The sequence below is a fragment of the Telopea speciosissima genome, chromosome 2 (assembly GCF_018873765.1).
Source record: "Telopea speciosissima isolate NSW1024214 ecotype Mountain lineage chromosome 2, Tspe_v1, whole genome shotgun sequence".
Classification (NCBI taxonomy): Eukaryota; Viridiplantae; Streptophyta; class Magnoliopsida; order Proteales; family Proteaceae; genus Telopea; species Telopea speciosissima.
The window spans coordinates 7002397-7025491 of NC_057917.1; the positions used below are offsets into that span (position 1 = coordinate 7002397).

At 39.0% G+C, this 23095-nt stretch overlaps 1 protein-coding gene and 1 non-coding gene across 2 annotated transcripts; one reads left to right on the forward strand and one right to left on the reverse strand.

The window, feature by feature from the left end:
- The first annotated feature begins 5492 nt into the window (after window positions 1–5492).
- Window positions 5493–5566, forward strand: TRNAR-UCG. The gene has a single exon. It is a non-coding gene; the product is annotated as a tRNA-Arg (tRNA).
- A 2972-nt stretch (window positions 5567–8538) lies between these two features.
- On the reverse strand, window positions 8539–21824 carry LOC122652076 (60S ribosomal protein L35-like). The gene is made up of 4 exons (XM_043845746.1): window positions 21748–21824; window positions 21496–21631; window positions 21212–21368; window positions 8539–8642 (listed from the first exon to the last, which is right to left on the reverse strand). Exons 1-4 carry the CDS (start codon window positions 21749–21751, stop codon window positions 8568–8570), a joined length of 372 nt encoding a protein of 123 aa, XP_043701681.1. The 5' UTR covers window positions 21752–21824; the 3' UTR covers window positions 8539–8567.
- Window positions 21825–23095: the final 1271 nt, after the last annotated feature.

Below are 23095 nucleotides of genomic sequence, written 5' to 3' on the forward strand. Positions count from 1 at the left end.
GTGAGATGAAGTTAATTTACTTCACTATCAATGATGAAACAACCGCTCGTCTTAACACTTCTCTCATATTGATTGCGGAGAAAGAACTCTCACTCCAAATTTATAGCAAAAATCAATACAAGTAATTTACTGAAATACTCATATATCCCAAAAATGAATACAAGAAATCGTACCCCAAACAATAATCCAACCGAGACCATAAGTTTTTGGACTTGGGCCAGTTCAGGTTCAGAAAATAATCGGGCCTTAACTGGCCCAGCTCAAGCCCCTTCTCACATTCATTCGCACCCGTAACAATAATCCATGACAGAGAATCATTCAGCCAACCAACCTTCGACACATGGATTGGAATGTTGCCACAGACTTACGATCATTAAATTTCAGTTTTTTGATGATCTGGACCCTAAATTCCAATCCCCCAAAATTCTTTGTTTTTTTGGTAGAACAATCTCCCAAAATTCAACACAAACACATAAAGGTCGGAAGGGTATGGCCAAATTCTCTTTAAAATTAAATGCTTTGATGTGGTGGTGGTGATGGTCCAGTCCATTTTATTTTCACATTTAAGCCAACTAAGCATTCCACGTGGTCACCTAACGAGTGGAAAAGTCCATGCGTGGATGATGGTTTAAAACATTTTGATACATTATTTGGGAGGTTCATTCATTCATCCTCCCTACAATTCCTTCTTCATAATTTTTTTTTTTTTTTTTTTTTTTTTTTTTTTTGGTTTGTTGTGGGAGGGGGAAGGAGAGTATGTTTGGTTGGCTAGAAATCTACAAAAGGAAAAGATAAATATTCAATTTAGAAAAAAAAAAAAGAAAGAAGAAAGAAAGAAAGATACAAACTTAAGGGTATCAATCGGCTGGTTTAGTCTGGTTTTGATCAGACTGAATTGGTTTCGGTTTGTCAGTACTAAGCCATCCTGAAACCAAACCGTTAAGGAAATTTTCGATTTCGATTGATTTTGGTCCAATTTCGATTGGTTTTGGTCCAATTTCTTGATTTTGGGTTTACATGCATAAAATGGGAAAATCTTAGATTTTTTTTTTTATCAGATTAGGTCCAGTCTTAGTTTTTGTTGGGTGTGATATCCGGTTGTCGGTTTCGATTGGTGCATTCGATTGGTCCAGTTTTCGGAGAGGCACCCGTGTGGGAGAGGATCTGAATATCTCTTGTTGTACTAAAAGTAACATCTTTTTTCTTCTGAAATTAGGTTTCAAGAACCCTTGCCAGCTTCCAAATCTTTCACTGATGGAAGATCTGTAACCATATATATATGTCACAGGAAAAAAGCTATCTCATGGATGGTGATGTATTGAAATTTGTTTAAGTATTAGATCACACACTCCTTAATTGAAAATTAAAAAACCTTCTCACAAGTATAAAGTTTTGTTATCAAAGTCCTTATACCGAAAGGCAGAAGTTTTTATGCACGGCCGAGCACATGTACGGCCTGCATTAGTTATTGTTAGATGGGCATTTATGCCCATTCAAATTGACCATAAAGCCCCCACATCCTTCTTTTGAATGAATGATGCATGAAATCTACCATGCACGAACTCCTTTCCCATAACGAAATTTAGATCAATCTTCGGTGGTTGTAACTTGCAATATTTAAGTTAGTTGGTCCTACAACCATGACAAGTTGATGTGATGATGAGTTAATATTTGTTCTTGAAATCTTGAAAGTAACTTTCATGGCTGCTATCACCTTCAGAATAAGCTCTAGTCTTTAGACTCTTGACTCTTGAAAAGCATGTTTACGTAGTTAATTGTACGGAAGACTTTAGATGATCAAGTGACCGATCCACTTCTATTTTCGATTAGCCGTTTTTTGGTGGTTGAAAATTAGCGTGTTTATATTTTGATATGGACCTTAAAAATGTACAGGGAAGGGAAGAAGGTGTAAGTAAACTTATCAATCAAGAAATGGTCGATCTACGAAAACAGTAGTAGCTTTTCTTGTACAATTAAGTTGCCTTTCAATCATTGTCACATTGAGATTTCCTTCATCCATGATGAAGAGAGAATCTCTTCAACTATGGGATTTGATCATTTGTATTAATAGAGGAAGAGTAGTTCGGACGTTCATCAATAGGGAGAGGGATTGATAATGATCGAGACTTGTTGTTCCAAGAGTCCAATCAAAATGTCGAATCACCTCTTCACCATTTTTGTAAATTTAGGTGGATGAGAAGACTATACAAATAAAAACAAAAAATTAAAAAAAAAATTTTAAGGGACAATCTTGTTGACACCTTATGAGGTGTCAATGAATTTGTTACTTCTCTTCTTTGTCCCCAGCATATTTCCAACATATCATAATACTATACACAAGGTAAAAAAAAAATGGATCAACATGTTGCCCACTTATATTGATAATATCATACACGTCAAGCCAATAACGAGGAGTTAGAGAAAAGAATTTGATGGATAACACGGTGCATCATATATAAGATTCACATCTTTAATGAGGGAGAGAGAATAGAGAGTATCAGGCTTATTAAGAAAATGTACATTACAGGCAACATGTCCCTTTTTTTTTCATAAAAAATAATTATTGTTTCATAATCGTAAAGCTCAACACCCACCACATCCTCCCATTTCTCTATGACTAAAATAATCTTTGCTCCTCCACATTAGCCCTCAATTTGGATCTGTTTTGGACTTCTACGTTCACCATCTCATGAAACCCTCCCCCCAAGGTCTCTAACGTGTCTGGATCTTCTATCGTATTGCAAGGTGTGCGGTGCACATCCTACTTCACAAAGGCTACGTGACACACATGGCACACATAACCTCTGTTGAGTCACAAGACGCACACCCTACAATACAATAGAGAATTTTTACACGTCTCCAACTCTAACTAATTAAGCACTCTCATAAGTCATTAACTACTTTTAAGTTTTGACTTCAAATTAGTGATCATTGGACAGCCAATCTTCCTCCCTTTCAATTTCAGATTTGCCTCATCAATGTTGGAGACTTCCAGAGAATTGATGTTATCATGTAATTGATTGGTTGCTCTTACTTCTTAGCCAGTTAATTTTGTTCACAGCAGTTGCAATTTATTTAGTATACTATTGTGTTGTCGTAGTATTCGATTGTAAATTCTTTTAATTGTCCCTTGTTTTATTCCTAAAGTTGTTTAATGAAGTATTTAATGTATGGGTAGAAAAATGATTTTAAAAAATTGAAAATTATTTAATGCAGTATTTATATAAAATGACGGAATTTATCCTTGTTGGAAAAAAAATGTGTTATCTTACAAGGGCAAATAAGATTACAACTTCTTAATTTACCACATTGGTTACAATACGGTTTTCTTTTAATATACTATTGTGGTATCTTAGTAAAGGTTGACCATGAAACACACATAGCTGCATCAAATCATAGTTCAATTTTATCATTGATCTTATCAACAAAGATGAAACAAGGCAAGGGGTATTTCAATCCAATAAAATTTGGGTTACAACAAAATAAAACAACTAGAGAGCCAAACCCAAATTTAAAATTTCATTTCCTTCTTAAAACTCCTTTACCTTAACTTTGTCTAGGGTTTATGGAGAAGGAAGCAACAAGGAATTTAGCTCGAGGGGATAATTATTCAGGCAAAGGGTATTTCAATCCAATAAAATTTGGGTTACAACAAAATAAAACAACTAGAGAGCCAAACCCAAATTTAAAATTCCATTTCCTTCTTAAGACTCCTTTACCTTAATTAACTTTGTCTAGGGTTTATGGAGAAGGAAGCAACAAGAACTCCAAATAAGCAAATACGAAACACTGAGAGTGACTCTTCATTAATGGTTGAAAACCAAGGTTGGCTACATAGATCTTTAATGACTAATTACTCATATTAATTCCAAAATTCCAAACATTCTAAATCATCTCTTAAACTTATATTTATGGCTTTTTAAACATTATTTTCAGAGGATAAATGACATTTGAGATTCTAAAACATCTCATACGGAAAGGACTTTTGAGTCCTTCCGTAAGGATGATAGAGGAATAACTAAATTAATAAGCATAATCACCACCATTGATGGTTATATATTCCAAACATGAAACAACAACTACAAATAATTTGAAAGTAACAACTGACTAGTATAAACAATCTAGGGGTATCAAAACCTAAATTGAACCGGTCAAACCAATCGAACCCAACCAGAAAATCCGAAATGAGCTGATTCCCTATCAAGCTACTTCGGTTTGGGGTATTATGAAACCGGTTGAAAACCTAATCGCATCAGATGTACCGAAAACCACAAAAACCCATGATTTTTCCATAATTGTTTACATATATACATGTAAGGGTGTCAAATGGGACGGTTCCGGTCCTAAGAAGGTCAATCCTAGAGCTGTCCCGTTTACTAAATAGTCCCAAAAGTAGGATCTAGTCTCGTTTAATAATGATACGGTCTGTTTTCGATTCCTTAGCAGTTCTAAGAACTCAAAATCTTAAAGTCAAATATTACAAAATTCCGAAGTATACAAATAAATTTACCAAGCATACAAATAATTGAATATATTCCTAAGCATAAAATAATCAAACATCAATTCTTAAGAATAAAAATACTCAATTAAACCAAAAATAATTGATAACCCTTAGTTTTTCTTTTTAATTACAATATAAATTATAATTATTAAGTATTAACTAATTATAAATAAATAATTTAGGCATGTTAAATAGGTCCTAGTAAATTGAAAGCACAAAAATCAAAACTGAAACCGATTCATTTAGGTTTTCTCTTATCGGATTGAGCTAAACAATGCAATAACAGTCGTTGTTGTTTGGCTCAATCCAAAGATTGATTCAATCCAATCAAAACCGGACCATACCAACTGTTTGACACTCCTAAAACAAACAAAGAGGAAAACACAATGTCAAGAGAGGATGATTTCCTCTCGTTCGAATCATGTTAACGAACCATTGACTACTGAGAGGGTGCACAAACATACTTTGGTGGGAGGGGGGGGAGAGCATATAATTGAATTTGAATATGAAATTTAACATGTGGTGAACCAAATCATTGCCTAGATATCCAATGTCTTACCGCATCACTTTTCCATGTAGCACAATGGTTCATATACTGAGAAACCTTCACCTGATTTGATATTAATAGATAGGGCAAGAGGTTGCTCCCAGCCTGTGAGGTCCTTGCACTAGCACGGGGCCAATGAAAATGAGCACAAAAGCATCAACATGTTTCACAAGGGCAGAGCAATAATTTCATGCACTCATATGTCTGGTGTAGGTTTCAGGCAACATTATAGGGATCTCTTTCCCTAATAGGTATTTGTTGGACATAAATCAAATGCACATTGATTAGATAGAAAAAAAATAAAACAAAAATAAAAATAAAGGAGAATGTAAAAAAGTGGGTCAGAGAATCATCTGACCACTTGAATAGTTAAATATGGATCCATTAAATTCCCACCGAAATTAAAAATTGTATAGTTTTGTAGCGTCACGTTATTAAATAGAGGACCGCATAGCGCAGTGGATTAGCGCGTTTGACTTCGGATCAAAAGGTCGTGGGTTCGACTCCCACTGTGGTCGTTTTGAAATGTTTTTATTTTTGGCTTTTTTTGTATCAGTATATCTTTCCCATTGGTGGATTTCCTGATTCTTGTTTTCTAAAACCTGTTGGATCCTTCAACATGGAAATCAAGTTGTGGCTTGCTATTTCAGTCTTTCAGGGAGGACAGTAAATCTTGGAGAAAGTTTTTCTTCATCACACAGGGAAGATTCATCGCACTATCCTAGGGTTCACAAACCCCTAGAGGGTTTTAGTATGTTTCCCAAATACCCTCTCGATATTGTAGGCATCTTGTAGGGCATCAAGCCGAGTTCTTCAACAACAATAATAGAGGGCATGCATTTCATCCGGGGAAAATTGCTACTTCACAGCCCATTAAAATGAACTTATCTCAATGGTTTTTAGTTTTAGAGCCATATAGATCTTGTCAAACTAACCGCTGGAAGGGAGTTCTACCCAAGTCCCAACAAGGGATATCAAAGTTGGGGCATACTAACTCCGGGGTACCTCAGAAGATGGAGAAAATCTCTCGGGAAGGTCTCAGTTCCCTCCCACATGGAAATTTATAAGGGAACCTGTTAGGGTTCAACGTGAAAGCAATTATCCCACATCAGATGTGAGTAGCCCAATGTCAGGGCTTAGAAGGACTTGGGCACCCTCTCCATAAGGCTTGAACTACTAATGTGAAGATTCAGGTTTTATTCCAAAAAAGGATTCATGCCAAAAACACTGAAGGTTGGAACAAATTACAGTCTACCCCTCCCAGACTCTGCAATAGGCCTCGTAGCAAGTGGTAGACTTGAAACCCTTAACAACCTAGGATTAAGCAAGAGTCTTGGCAATCCACAGCCCACAAACATGTTCCAAGCCTCTGCCACTAATGGCTGCAGAAGAGGAAAACTTAGCAAACCTAGGGTGTCAATTTAGAATCGAAACTGGTCGTCTAAAATCGAATACAAAATTCAATACGGTTTTAGTTTCAAATTTTCATTCAGTACGGCTTGATTGAATAAAATGTAAAATATAAACCGAAATCTCAATCATACTAAACCCTACAATCATGTGTTTTTTACGAGTTGTGCAAAATTACTTACCATGGTTTTATATTATTTTATTTTATTGATGTAAAAAAGAGTGAAAAGTACCAAATTTTATCTTCATGAGATTGTAACTTCCTTCCCAATTTTATTTCTTTAGATAGATTATTTTAACTTGAACCAAATTTAATCCGAATTATCAAGACCATGTAAAACCCGAATAAAACAAATACAAAAATATTATTTTGAGAGTATGAAAATAAATGCGATTTCAATTTGTTCATCTTGTATTATGAGCTGAACCAAAACGAAACTGACAAATCGAAACCAAACCAATTTACACCCTTGAGCTAACCCAACACATAATTATCTCCTTTTAGCCACCCATTGCATCAGAAGAGGTAAACTAAGCAAACCCAACACATAAGCTTATCTCTTCAGTGCCTCACTTTTGGAATGAGCCCATACACATCCAACGCTACCCAGCAGCAGAAGATTCCACAAGCAAATAATTTAATTTGTGCAAGTAACAGATACTGGAAACATCTCTTGCAAATTGCAATCTTACACCTAACACTAAATTTAGGGTTCACAAACCCCTCCTAGTGTTTTAGTATACTCCAAAATACCCTCCTGATACCTTTTTCCGCCTTCTCCCACCCCACAGTGAATGAGATCTCATTCACCATGGATAGAGGGAAACTCGGTCCTATTAATATTGCCCACCAGTGATTTTTTTTCACTTGAGTTAACAAATAAAAGGGAACTTGTGTTCTCTGTCTAGGAGCGTGACCTTTAGATCCAATAGAAGCAAGCATCAATTGGGGCAGCATTTTCTCCCTGCCTGCCCCTCCCCCGTCTTTCTGTGTCTAGATAAAAGCTTAGCTAACCTTGTATGGGTATCTCTTTGGCCTCATGCCTGCCCAGTTTTGTTAAGTACTTTCCTTCACCTTGCTCTTTCAAAAAACGCTTAGTTCAAACATCCCGGTTGGAGTTCTTAACACAACAGTTACATCTTTCGGAAAGGAATGGGAAGACATTAAATTTTTTTTATAAAATTTAATAACCAAATTATAAATAGGGCAAGAGATCTCTACTTGGTCGCATGGTCTATACGCAAGTTACTGGGCCAATAGGTGAACATGCCTGAGTATCTACCCAAGGGTTAATGGCACCGGCACTATCTCACGATGTCCTGTGAGAAGACGAAACACCACCAAGTAAAGATCTTTTTCCCTTAATAATATTTTGAAGTCAATTGTACAATCACTTTTTTGAAGCTAAATACGCAACTATTACTAGTTACAACTTACAATACCACTTTGTTTTGTGTTAAACATCATTTCCCTTACAACTAACTAGACAGCCAACACAACTCCCCTTGATCATCCTATTCCTGCTCTGAGCCTATGTTCCGTAGCAACTCTATAGTCACTCCAGCATGCTCTGGAGATATAACTAGACCAACCACAGGATCAAATGGCAAACACAATCCTATACCCAAATGAAAATTTTAGCTCTACATCTTAAATTGGTTGCGTCTGAGATTGCAAGTTAGATCTGCCAAACGCCCAATCAGGAGTCTGCAACCTGTGGATAACCAATCAAACACTCGAGTAATGAATCTCAAAACATAAACCACAACCATGTTATACTTAACTGGGGTAACTCTGGAAACATAGAACTTAGACGCCAAAATCATGACAAATAAATAATGGCAGGGAGGTAAATCTCAAGTAGGATATTCTAACACTCTTTCCTAACAAATATGATATCTTGATATGACCGAAAAGAGCCCTCAACCCGAACCTCAGATTTTAAAAGAAAATACACATGCTAAAATGCACACCCAAAAAAAAATCTTCTCTGAATAAAATCTAAACGAGAGTGATCTTCGGAAGTTCGTATTCTTCACAGCAAGAAGAAACAAAATTTCCATAAAAAAAAAATTAACAAAACTCCGTCTCTTAATTTATCCTCTGCCCTACACCTTGATGGCATACTTCCTCATTGGGAAGTACCTCTGTTGCTTCTCTTCCCGAGGTGTTTTTAAGGATTCCTGCACGTAAAAGAAAAGTAGAACATCATCAAAATGGCATTGACTGGTAAAGATACATATAACTAAGCATGCAAATCCGGAATTTAAAATTCAAATGAGGAACAGAAAAAGTTCAAATTGAGTGAATGGTCTGGTTCCTCCGGAGTTTCATGGCAATCATCGTCACGTATCAAACCTTTCAAAATTAAGAGTTATAGAAAGAACCAATTACAGGAACTTATATGGGCAACACTGTCCATGCATTTGTCTCTAAGGTGACGCCAGATCAGAAAACATGGCTGTTTCATGTGATAAATGACCCTACACCAATCTCATTGGTAATTTTTTTTTCTTTTTTTTGGAAAAAACCTGGGCATGCCGCCAGGCTGCCCAGACTTCTGTCACACTCTCTCCCCACCTCATGGAAAAGACGCCCATGCTCATGTGTGCTCTGCACTGCCATTGGTTGGAACCGCTAGCTCCAAGAAAGTTAGCAGCATGCCCAACCTCTGCCTTTTTTTTTTAATAAACCCATCTAAGTGTTCAAATTTCAGTCCTAAACAGAAGGGAAATGCCTTGAAAAGGGGTTCAAAGTGGGAGGGAAAAATAGTCACATAAAATGCAACTATGCATTAAAGTGGAATGGGAATCTTTGAATTGTTTAACTTTATATTCACAGCTTAACCACTTCCAAGGCTTATTTCAACCAAAAATTTTGACCAGTGGAATGGGTATATGAGGATCACTATCACCTGGAAAAACCATCCATCCAAAACGTGTAATGACTTTCTTTTTTTTTGGGGAGGGGGGGGTGGGTGGGTCGAAGTAGCTGAATAGGACAAGGTCATTGCAACTTGTGATCGCTCGCTATGAAATATAGACCAAAAAGAAGATACAATAGATATCATAATTCATTCACTTCCATAAACATCAAGGATGAAAGGAAAACTCAAAACTTATGTGGCCTATTAAGAGACGGCAGAAGTTAATGAGCAAAATCCAGAAAAAATGTTTCAAAATCACAGCGGTGTCTTACAATCCATGTAGACATAAACTCACATAGGAAAAAGAAACAATTACTTGCATGCATGTGTTGCAAAGCATATACCACACAAGAAATATTAAACATGAACAGAAGAAAGACCCAACAACGGAGGCCAGTGGCATGCTTGAAAATTTCTACAACTTTGGATACATTTTTAACCCATATAGCAAGGTCATTTTCTGTAGAAATTTGACCAATTAGATGGTGAACAGCCCTTTATAATATGGACCCAACCCAAGTGTCGACCAATTGCTTGCCCAGTGGCAAGTTGTGAACCTGGAAAATTTACCAACCCCTGTGTAGTTGCCAGTCCCCTCACAAGACACAGTACAAAATAACATTTCTATCAACTTAATTTGGCCAGAAGCCAAATCAATCATCAAAATGCCAACTAGGCAGCAACAGAGCAATCAAAAATTGTTGAATTTGGGTACAATGATCTGTCACAATATAGAACACTAGCCTTTGGTTACATAGTCTGAGCCGTTTCTAGCAAGAATTACTCAAAAAAAACAATGTTTAATGAGGAAAGGCTTCTGCTGCAAAAACTATTCTCCCATTGAAGTCTATAAAATTCCTATCCCTTGAAAAAGTTAACCAAACCATTTCATCCAGGAGGATATCAAATTGTAGACAAAACGCAAAGGCCCTGTTTGTTAGTCGAGATTTTAGTGGGGTGGGAAGCTACAATGCAGAATTCCTCAACATTCCCAGAAACATGGAAAACTGAAGGTGTTTAAATACCTGGGGTAGGAACAATCCCATACATATGCAAGAGTGTCAAGGTTTCCCAGGGGGGGGGGGGGGGGGGTTGGTGTGTGCAGTTATCTCCACCCCACCCCTTTCAAAGTCCCATCGATTTTGGTGGGTGACTTCAGTCTCCACCCCACCCCTTTCAAAATCCCATCGATTTTGGTGGGTGAATTCAGAATTCTTGTGGGTGTCTGAGTTCTATCACTATTCTGAGTTTTGACCAGGAGGTAGAGGTGGAGGTGGAGCTGTCGCATGAGCAATTTCGAAAATCCATACCTGCACAACGGGAGATATTGGCATTGCTTTTGTGCCTTCCCCTCAAACTGGGAGGAGAAGACTTTCATTGAAAAGTAGGTCACTTAAATCTACAACCACATCTCAACCTTATCCTAACTAAATGGGGTTGGCTACACGAATCCTTACAAAAAAAAGGATTAACAAGAAGAATAAAAGAAAGTAAACACATCAACCACAACTACAAATCAGTCTAAAACAAACTAAATGAGGTCGGCCATTTAGTTTATTTTAGACTGATTTGTAGTTGTGGTTGTTGTGCTCTCTCTCTCATGCTTCTAAAACTCCCCGTACCTCTCCCTCATTCTCAAGAAAATCCAACCAAACAAGATAGGTGGGGATGAAGAGTAACTTTTACTTAACTATCTATGTTGCTCCATCCCAAAACATATGGGGCCCACCACCTATATTTTAAAACCCCACACTCCCCACTATACAAACAACAGTTTTGTAGGGGGTATGGGGTAGAAAAGTTTTGGAGGTGAGTCCCACATGTTGTATGGGGTGAGGCAACAAGGATAGTTGTATAGAGGAGAAGTCACTATTCATTCCCATCCCACATCATTTGGTTAGCTTTTTGCTGGGAATTGAGGGAGAGGTAGTGAATAGAGTGAAGGGGCAGAGCAAAGAGAATTGTGAGGAGAGAGGTCGAATACCAAGGCTGTCCTTGGCCTTCTCAGCATCGGGGTAAGCACTTATCTGCTTGAGTATCTTGATAGCAACAGATGTCTTCTACACAACCTCAACAATGTCACCAACAACAAGAGAGATCTAGGGGGATTTTTTGATGCAGTGGCCATGAGCAAAAACAAGAGAAGGGGGCAGCAGAAGTGATGATGGCAAAGGCCACGATGTAGTGCTTCTAGTTGAGGTAGGTTGAATTGCCTTTAATGGTGAGAGCAAAAACATCATGAGCTCAAGCTACCATTTTCAACATGGGGAAGGTTCCGAGCCAAATCTTTGACTTCTTTCTGGGCTCTCAAAATTCACACCCATTTACCCCAATTACCCATTGTAGACACCTAAATTTTGTCACGCCCAGGAGATGACAACATGAAGTATAGACGACCCTGTCTCAGATATACAAAAAAATAATAATAAAAAATGTAATGATTTTGGAATCGGATATCGACCAATGGGACAACCCAAAATTTTTAAACTCAATTCAGGGTCGACCCTAAGGGAGTGCCACATGGCACCCAATCCTCAATCCTAAAAAACCCTAATCATTGGGTGATGGCCTTTGACATATAAAAAAGAAAAGGTGAGGTCATGAGTGCAGAAGCCATTTTTTGAGATTTTTGGATTAGAAAAAGAAAAAAATAGGAGAGGCGTCATCCTTGGGAAAAGGTTTGGAAAAGCTTGAAACAATAATGGATTTGAGAAAGAGGGGGAAAAAAAGAAGCCTCAGACAGAGGGAACTGAGATTCCCCTAAGCCGAAGAAGAGACGGAAACCGCGGCTTCTTCTCCTTCTCCTTCCAACCTCTTTGCCTTCATTTCTTTTTTTTCCCCCTACCACTTACCTAAGCCTTAACCTTAGAAACACTTCTCCATCAACAACCGACCCACTCCATCTTTTATAGGTCAAAGGTCATCACCCAATGATTAGGGTTTTTTGGGGGTAAGGACTAGGTGCCATATAGCACCCCCTCAGAGTCTATTCCATGGACCCTGAACTGGGTTACAAAAAATTGGGTCGCCCCATAGGTCGAGACCCAGTGATGCAGATTCATCACCAAATAGGGTTTGTTTCATTGGGAATAAGTCTAGGGTTGGGTTACATACATGTTGGGCCTTTGATCCCATGGGTTTCTAATGTAATAGCCCACTTTTATGGGCCTAAAATATGGGTAAATAGGTTGCATACGGGATTAGCCTAATACTTAGTTTATTTTTATGTTTTTTAATTGAACCAATTCAAATTGGTTGCATCCAATTGGTTCAATTTAAGTGATCATGTGACTTGGTTAAGTGGTCATGTGATGTAAGTTGGGCTGGATTAGGACTCTATAAGTCCAGCCATGTTTTGAGTCTATTTTTTTTAGTATTTTAGTTTCTTAATTAGTTTAAGTTGCCTAATAGATTAAGGATTGGGTTAGGCCATCCCTTTTTAGTGTCCAAGTCTATTTTTGAGTCTTCTATATAAGTTTGTAAGGGGGGCCAACATTGGATACGAATTTGATTAATAAAAATTAGCTTTATGCTTGCTGCCATTGCTGCTGCTCTTTATGAGTGTATATCCTTTTGGATCTCAAGGTGGTGAAGGGTAGGTGGACTCCTGTGACTCCTTGCATTGTGAAGATCGGGAGGTTCTATCAAGTTTTCAAGCTGCTGCCATTGTTCCTGCAATACAGTGAGTTTGAACCTGTTTTTTTTATTTTAAACCTTCTTCTACCAGCCTTTATCTTCCCTTAGACCTAATCCACATTCCCCTCCATCGATCCAGCCCTAATCTCCATTAAACCTGCAACTCCTATCTCAACAAGGACTCCCTCATAACTCCAGATTTAACCATCAATTTCGAACCCCACATCACTCCCCACACTTGACCTTAACCCTAGCCCTTAGTCTCCACTATAACCCCTCCATTCCTCCACTCCATTAAAACCCAAAACCTGCAACTCAATACTGTCCAGAATTGCAGAAATTTAAAACCTTCCCAAATCCAATTATTTTTATCCCATAATAACCCCCTAGACCTGCATATTAAACCCATATAAGATCCATTCCCAAATTCCCATCCTAAACCCTAGATTTAACCTAAAACCTAATGTTGTCCATTCGAACCAGCAACCCCTTTTGCTATTGATCCTGTTATCTGGCTCCTAGTAGGTCTCCTACCTATCTAAGACTACATCACCCAGTTCCAAAATCATTGCATTTTTTATTTTATTTTTTTGTATATCTAAGACAGGGTTGCCAATCCTCCTTGTGTTGTCATCGCTAGAGGTGACAAAAATTAAGTGTCTACACCCACAAAGCCAAGGTCATCCGGCTACAAAGCCACAATGAACAATAATACCTGCTCGTAGAGGACGAGGAATCAGTGTGCCACAAACAGAACGACTAATCTTCGAACCCTGGGTGGACTGACAAGTTTATCAATGGAACCAATGTCATCTATTTCAGCAGCGGCAACTAAAGATACCTTTTAAACCACCCACAATGAACCATTCTTCTCAAGATGACAGATCAAAAGATTCTTCAAACTCTGCCCAGAAGGCTAGATTCCTCCATGGAGTCGGAGCCCATCAGCAATGGCTTCTGGATGAGGCTCAAGACCTGCTACAAACAATTTACTATGTGCAAAAAGGGATATCCCTCCCTGGAAAAACAATCAATGTGCTCTGGGATGGCACCCAATTGTTGGAATTTCTTCACTTTTCCTCGTCTTTCCCTCAAGAATCCTACCAAAATTGAAGGGATTCACAAGGCACCAACGTAAATCCAACAATGATTTTCTCGTAAACTGAGAAATCTCACTCAATCGCCATCAAACAGCCCAAATTTGTAAAACCACATGAAAGTCTAACAACTTTCTTCACTATTCATTCCCACCTCATAATTTTATGCATAGGCCCTGTTTGATAGCAGGAGCTTTAGTAGGGTGGAAAGGTCGGAATGAGGAAAGTTGTCAGACTTTCACAAGAAGTACAAAATTTGGATTATTTGGTTGTGATGGCGTGGGAAAATTGGATTTTCAGTGTATTTCATGTCGGCACCTTGTCAGCTCTTGTTTCCTACAACACTCCTCTCAAAAATCCACCAAAATCGGTAGGATTCTGAAGGAAAGATGAGGAATTGTGACTAATAGAGAACATGGAACAAATGAAGAAGGATATATACACGGTCAACGTACCCCAATTCGATAAACGGTCTACCCTTTGTTCATATGTCTACAAGAGCTTAGATTTCGACTTAGATCTGAGAGAATTCAAAACAAATAACCAGAACGATCTACTAGATTATCCTCTGCCAACGACTTTGAATCTTCTAATTCTTTTAAAGTCAATTGTGCTCCTAGGTTGTGTGGAATTCTACAACTTTCGATACACATCTTTAACCCATATGGCATGGTCATTTTCTGTTGCAATTTAAACAATGAGATAGGTGAATAGCCCATTATAATAGGGACCCAACCCAAATGTCGGTCAATTGCTTGCCAAGTGGCAAATTGTGAACCTGTTAAGTTTATCAAACCTTGTGTAATTGTCAATCTCCTTTAAGACGAAAAGGACAAAACAACATTTCTATCAACTTAATTTGGCCAGATGTCAACCAAAAAGTAAGAAAGTAATCAAAAAAATTGCATTGATTGATCTGTGTCACAGTATAGAACCCCAGCCTTTAGTTACATAGTCTGAACCCTCAAACTTTCTAACAAGAATTATTCACAAAAGCAATGTTTGAGGAAAGACTTCTGAGGCAAAAACCTTTCTCCCATTTGAAGTCTATAAAATTCCTATCCCTTGAACAAATTAACCAAAGATACATCCTGCATTTCATCAAGGAGGATAACAAAATGTAGATAAAATGCACAAGGCCTTGTTTGATTGTTGAGATTTTAGTAAGGTGGGAAGCTACAATGCGGGATACCTGAGGTAGGAACGTTGCCATACATATTCAAGTATCAAGGTTTCTAGTGGGTGGCTAGTCATCTCCAACCCACCTCTTTCAAAATCCAATCGATTTTGGTGGGATTCTTGTGGGTAAGACAGAAGAGAGTGGCCTTTGGAGAGCCTTGGAGCAAAGAGACATGGAAGAGAGATATGGTGGCCTGGGAATCAGTTGCAACAATAATGCCACCAAAGCCAACGACGAGGGAAGAGGGAATCAGTTGCTATAACAAAATGGATGGGATGGGGCGAAAATGGGAGAGAGGCAAAACAAGGGACTCCACGTGCAAACACCACCTTCCGCAGCTTGGGTCCTACCACCACAATTCCACCCACTCTTCAATAAGACAATAACCACGAACAGGAAATCTGCTATCAAACCCAAACCAATGATGGCCGATGTTGGGGCTCAATGCTAGAATTGCAAGAAAGCATCATTGACGACAATGTTGTCTGAGTTCTATCACTACTATGGGTTTTGACAAAGATGTGAAGCAGTCGCATGAGCAAATTCAGAATTCCATACCAACAAATAGGAAGATATTGCATTGCTTTTTTGCCTTCCCCTCTTAATGAAATGAGGAGAGTTCATCGAAAGGTAAGTTGCTTGAATCTCTTCTTTAAAACATCAGGGTAAGCACCGCTCTGCTACAATATCTTGATAGCAACAAATGTAGGGGGACTTTTTTATGCAGTGGCCTTGAGCAAGAAGATGGGAAGGGACAGCAAAAGCAATGATGGCAGAGGCCACTACACAGCGCTTCTGGTTAAGGTAAGGTATAAATTGCCTTTTGAGAGTGGCTACATCTTGGACTCAAGCTGCCATTTTCAGCTTGGCAAATGTTCCAAACCAAATCCTTGACTCCTTCATAGGCTCTCGAAATTTACACCCGTTTGCTCCAATGAGACACAAAGCCAAGACCGATCGCTACAAAGCCACCAAGAACAATATCTGCTCACAAAACCCCAAGAGGACTGCTAAGTTTGTCAAAGGCACCAATGTCATCTGTCTCAAGAGCTGCTATGGAAAATTCCTCTACCCTCCCCCCCCCCAAAAAAAAGCACCATTCAGCGAAGGCGCTTCTGGGAGATGCTCAGGACCTACTACAAAAAGTTACGGAATGCAAAAGGGGGCTTCCCTCCTTGGAAAAATTCCTTGCTTGTGCTTTGAGATGGCACAAAACTGTTGGAATTTCTTCACTTTCCCTCGTGTTCCCCTCAAGAATTCTACCAAAATTGAAGGGTTTATGAAAGGGTGGGTGGAGATGACAAGTCACCGACATAGATCCAACAGAGATTTTCTCGTAAGCTGAGAAATTTAACCCCTTATCGTCAAGCAACCAAAATTTGTAAGACCACATGAAAGTCTGACAACTTTCTTCACTATTCAATCCCACCTCACTCGCTATCTGCTAAGGGCCAAAGGCCCTGCTTATTTGTAGGGGCTTTTGTGAGGTGGAAATTTTGGAGTGGGAAAGTTGTCAACTTTCACAGAGAATACAAAATTTGAATTGTTTGGTTGTGATGGGGTGGGAAAATTGGATTTTCAATGTTTTCATGTTGGTAATTTGTCGATTATTGTTTCTCCCCCCACACTGACTCTCAAAATACCACCATAAACAATAGAGTTCTGCAGAGCCTTCCATTGTGGACCGAGACTCCACAAAGGTAGAATACCAGCAAGATAAGGCCAAAAAGCCGCATCAGTGCTCAGGAATGCAAAGAAAGCCCCAACTCTAAACCTTAGGGCTAACGCACCCCCCTTATAAGTAATAGTAAGGCCTTTTCTTTGTGATCTACGACCACCCTCTGTATGCACTTTACTAGTAAGGGGCAAGCACTTGAGTGGAGTAAATCTGATCGCAGAGCATCGTTACACTAACGCGCGCAATAGTTTTTCAACTAGGGTAGGGGAGACAAGGTTACACGCTAGTTAGCATGACGCATCTATTTTGGATACAGAGGCGACGAGGGGTGCAAAACCAAAGGGAAGAAGAGAAAATGTTACCAATAGAGAGGATAGTTATCAAGGCATCGCCATGGCATCTAGGCTCCTTGGTGGCCTTGGACGCCTAGGCAGGCACCTTGCCACCATGGCGATGTCGCCTTGATTTTTGACCCTCAACGCCATGGTCACCTTCCAGTCTTGATAACTATGATAAAGAGATGTGGAAAAATGAAGAAGGAAGAGAGATGTACAAAATCATCGCACCACAAGACATTGTTATTGGTCATTGCAACCTTACTTGAAATCAACAAACGTTCTACTCTTTGTTCTTATGTCTATGAGAGCTCATATTCCAACTTAGATTCAAGAGAATGCCAACTAAGAACTTGGAATAGTCTGCTCAATTATCCTCTGCAATGACTTTGTATCTTTTAATTTTTTTTAAAGTCAATCGTGCTTCTAGATTTTATGGAGTAAGGGCATCTTTTTCTTTTCTTTCTAAGTGAAGAAGGGGAAAAAGATGTCACACAAGCAATAACAGTAACAGCAGAAGTGGCAAAATTTCTATATACCTGGCAAGAACTTATCTGTGATTCCAACGAATCCTTTATGACCGATTCAATTTGGTGGTGAAGATCATATCCACGGCGATTGCATCTCGGGTGTCGAAGCTTGAGATGGAATCTAGCCAGTTGAAGTAGAATAAACTGGAAGAAATGGTTGATCGAGCTTCAACATCACTTCAAAGAGTCCTCAACTCAACCAAATTGAAATTCCATATATTTGTTTTCTTTGGTAGAGAAGCATTTAAGGACTTGCAAAATCTGATCATTGTCGATGTCAATCAAATAGTCGTGATCTTGTGTCTCCATTCACTGCTTCAGTTCCTCTAGAGATTCACTCTTTTAGAGTGCGTTCATGTTAAACTTCCTCCACCTGTCCTGACGAGTGACAAGTTGCAGAGGTGGGAAAGCAAAAATAGGTTTCAGCTCAAGAGAATTTGCTGAGTTGGTTGCCAGTTGAGCTTTAATGTAGTCCTAGACAGATAAGAGATCTAACAACCAAGACCTGTTAAACTGCTGGTTCGATGGGGGCAGAACTGAGGTTTTAGGTCAAATTTAAGGTTAGGTTTAAGGTAATAAGGATGTGTCTTATATGGTAAAGCTAGGCATATGTAAGGGAGTCTAATGAAATAGGTTTTATAAGTTCTGAATGGGTAGAAGTAAGATAGGTGTATTTGGGCAGCAACTAGGGTTGGGGTTTTGGGTTTTGGAAAAGAGGGAAGTGATGGGATCTAGGGTATAGAGGTGGAATTAGGGCAAGGGCTTCAGGTCGAGTTCTCTATGGGTAGAGAGAGTCACTCGGCCAAGGTATGGAGGTCAGGTGATGGCTGGATGTAGTTGGACTGTAATTTAGGGTTTTGGGTTTTGATGGGAGTTGAGGGGATTTAGGGTTTTGATGATGGGATGGGCCTGAGGTTAGGATTGAGTGGAGGGAATGATGTGAGGATGTTGTAGTTGAAATTTGGATGAAATTTGATGGTGGAATTGTGCTGGACAGAATGTAGAAGGTCTCGGGTTTAATGGATCGATGGGTTTTAATGGTGGATGACCAAGGGGATCGATGGAGCTAGGTTTAGAGAATTAGAAGAAGGAGGGGAATGGCTAATAATAGTAACTACTTACTTGGGGTTGCAGGTCTTCAATGCCAGCAACTTGAAGACAATAAGCAGGTCCTCCCGATCTACAAGATGAAAGGAGTCAACCGGAGATCCACCAGTCCCTTCACCTTGATATTACCCACAAGGCAACACTCAACAGAGCAAGGCAGCAGCAGCTATGACAGCAAGGAATAGTTTGATTTTTTAAGTCTGAATTGTGGGGGAGCTTCCCATGTTTTATTTATAATATGGCCAATGGCCTAATTCCTATTCAGCCTAGGAGTTTGATCACTAGGCTGACTCCTCATACAAAACACTCCCTCTAAAATTCGTGTAGAGGTGTGGACACTAAAATATGACTTGAGTTAAAAAGATTTTATTCTAATAGAATATTCTAAAATCAATTAAATTGGACCAGTAGTTCAACTGGTTCAATTTAAAACACTAAAACATGAAAATAAACAAAGTATTAGCCTAATCCCGTATGCAACCTATGTACCCATATTTTAGGCCCATTAAAGTGACCTATTGGCTATTGTATAGAAAACCCATGGGATCAAAGGCCCAACATGTCCATAACCCAACCCTAGACTTATTTCTAGGGAAAGAAGGCCAATTTGGTGATAAACCTGCATCACATACGGTCTTGAGGGTTTCAACTTTGCATTGCCATGTGCTCGACACAGCTAGCGATGGAACTAGAGATCATGTACTGTTAGAACTCAAGGCTTTCGTGGATGAAACGGTAACATCAGGGTTGTGGTTCACAATGGGTCTCGTCACCTCCACTGCTTTGTCTCTCTCTCTCTCTCTCTCTCTCTCTCTCTCTCTCTCCACTCTTTGCATCTCTCTTCCCAACACTTTCTCCCCCCACTCTGCTTCCTCCCTTCAACTTTGGAATGAACCTCGCTAGTGGAGAGAATGAGCGAGCTAGCAACAGATAGATTTTAAAAACCAAATTAAACAAAAAAAAAAAATCAAATTTTAGTTACAATTCAATCAATACATCTGTGAATGATCCGCCCAAGCAACAACAAAACCCAAAAGTGGAGGAAGTAGGACTAAGCAGAGGAACCAAAAAGGGAAAATCAAATAAAGGCAGCAACCCATTTCCTGGCGAATTGCTTTGCTAAGAACTCATGAGGAGGGATCCTGGAATCTTCGTCTTCATCGTCAAGTCACTATCATTAACTCCTGCGACTATCTATGTAATCCTTCTTAAGGATCTTCGACTAGTCCAACAGCTACAAGGAAGTCACTCCAACAGATTTCTTCGAGAATCAAATTGGGTATCATTATTTCCTTCAATTTTGGGAGTCATGCTATTGTGTCTGCGTGAATTGAAGTCCACATATCCGCTTCGCGGAATTTACGTCTCTCCGCTTCGTGGAATTTATGTCTCTCTATTTTTATTCCTTCATACACACTCATTGATGCATATACACTACCTTGGACCGACTCAAGCCCAGTTAGTTATCAAGATGAAGATGAACCGGGTCCAACTTGAGTTTTTGGGTTCAGTAGGATTAGTTTAGGACTTTGAATTAGTTTATAATTTCTTTTATTGCTGGAGTCATAGAATTAAAGTTTATTTTTGGCATTGGGTCCTAGTTAGAGTCATTAATAGCAGATTTAGATTCCTTTCCCTTTTCAGTCTTTGAGTCTAATTATAAGTCCTTGTTTTAGTTTCTATAAATAGCCTTGTAATCCAATACGAAGGATAATTGAATGATGGAATAAGATTTGAGTTATGATTTAAAGCCAGTGTGGTTGTGCATGTGCAGTCTCCCGCCCCCTTCTTCTTATGCGATCTCTTCTCTCTCCCCTGCGAATCTGATTCTTCTCAGGTTTGGCTCTTCTCCAAACAGGCTCTCCACTAACTCGTCCTCTTTCAAACTCAAAATATTTAATCTGGAACAGAGCGCCTTCTCCGACAACACATGATGCCATGGATTTCTCTCTCGATTAATTGCTTGTGATTCCATGGAAACATGGTTCCATCGGAGCTTGAGATTATGAGCTCTCTCTCTCACCTCACCTACAGGTGGGCCCATGCCTACAAGAATCCCATCCCCCACCAAAACCCCTCTAAACAAACAGAGCCTAAGTGTATCATCTCAGATATAGTTCCTATCACTTGAATAAGCTAACAAACAGTAGACAAAATGCATAACTGTTTCGTCTCAGATCCACACATAATGTCAAATAAAGATAATTTTCAACATTGCATAATTATAATTAAAATAAGAAGAAGACACGCTCAACAAGCGTACCTGGTGCTTAGTCAAACGTTTTCTAATGGCTCTGGTTTTCTTCGGACGAAGATCAAGCGGCAGTAACTTCTTCTTCTTGTAGGCTTCCCTCAGAGCCGCTTTTTGCTTCTGCGAGATCACAGTCAAGACCTGCGCGATTGAGAGCCTAACCACCTTGCTGCATTTGCAAAGGAACCATACGTAATGAATAACTTATGAAAGGCTACCGATCCATCAGTTTAAGGAAAAAAAAAAAAACCTGACAGCAGCATTTTAGTAGAGGGAGAGAGATAGAGATGTTGTACATCTTGGAAAGTTTGTTAGGTGCACCACCAGTGACCTTGGCGACTCGGAGCAGAGCGAGTTCTGCTTTCAGATCTTTCAACTGGTTCAATAGATCTGTCTTCGACTTTCCTCTGAGCTCGTGAACCTTAATCCTCGCTGCAGATTTTCGGTGCAAAGAAACAAAACAGATTGTAAGAAACCGATAAATGAAGAGTTAAAAAGCGTTTATAGATATCGAATTAGGATTGAACGCTTCAAGTTCACATGCGTACCCATGGCTGCGGCTTTCCCCTGCTACTCCCCCGCTCACTCTCGCCTTGTATCGTTCGAAACCCTAAATGGAGAGAGCTAAAGAATTGGTAGCAGAGTTGATTTTATTCGTCGAGTTCAAAAGTCAAAACCCTAGCTTACTTTAAAAAATAAAAAAAAATCCTAGACAAACATCAGCTTACACGTGTGGATTAGGAAATGGGCTGGACCTTTTTTTTGCTTCCATTGTAGTCCATATTCCAATATGTGGTAGAACCAGAGTTAGAACTCAGAACTGGTAGACTATAAACTATGATGCCCAAGCTTGGGCTGGGTCAGGTTTTATCAAGTCCGCCATTAAAAGTGTAGCCCCTGGCCCTGTATATGGCAACATTTCTGTTACAAAAAAAAAAACTAGTTTTAAGTTAAAAATAGTTTTTTATGTTTGAATTTTTACAATAATTCTATACCAACAAATGTTATATGGTAAATCGTGAATATAATCATTTTTGTTGTTACAGAAAAACGAAAACATGTATGGAATGCACTTTCACATAAATAAATATCTTCTGATGGTGGTGGTGGTATTATTGTGGTGGTGGCATGTGCGTTTGTTGGAATTTTCAATTCCACATCGATTTTGTAGAAAGAAGTTATATGGGTTATATGTGATAGTGGTCAACTATCACATATCTAAACGCATACGCATGTGTGGATTGTGAGGTGTAATGTAGTGCTTTGATGGCGTACTTTGCACATACGCACTCTTAGAACAAACATTGAACACAATGGTTGCAACCAACCTATTTCTCAATTCAATAGAAGCCCAAAGAAGTGAATATGGTACCCAAATAACAAGAGATATGTACAAAGCAGGCCCGATTACGCATATTCGGCTATTCCTAATCCTAAATGGAATGTAACGACGTAGGGATCCATATGTAAACATATTCTCTATTTACATACGCTCGAATGACCCCTTCTCATCCGAACACCATGTGCAAGCCCATAAATAGTCCATAAAAATCAATCATTCTCATATAGTTTTCAAGTAGATTACTGTTCCTGCAAACCAATGATCAAGTTAGGCCTGATTTATCTTGGGAGACAGATTTGTTGTAACCCATTGCAATAATAAGGGTGTCAATACTGTCTTAAAGATAGAATGTGTTCGTTCGACTTAGGCAATCCCATCATCCTCTCCATTTCTGATCTCAAATTTCTAACAGCGTTTTTGTCTCAGCTTTCTGTTTATGTTTTTATGTTTTTCTTCCTCAAAAGTCCTTCAAATCTGTGTTTTCATGTGGTTCATTTATAAAAAAATAAAAAACAAAAAAAAGAGAGAACAAATTACATGTATCACCCTTGTGG

Bases quoted from the DNA above. Each gene is read 5' to 3' on its own strand.
- LOC122652076 (XM_043845746.1), bottom strand. The intron at 21,369-21,495 runs GTACAACATCTC...TTGCAAATGCAG, and splicing joins CCTAACAAACTTTCCAAGAT to CAAGGTGGTTAGGCTCTCAA. The intron at 8,643-21,211 runs GTACGCTTGTTG...TTTTACGTGCAG, and splicing joins AACGTTTGACTAAGCACCAG to GAATCCTTAAAAACACCTCG.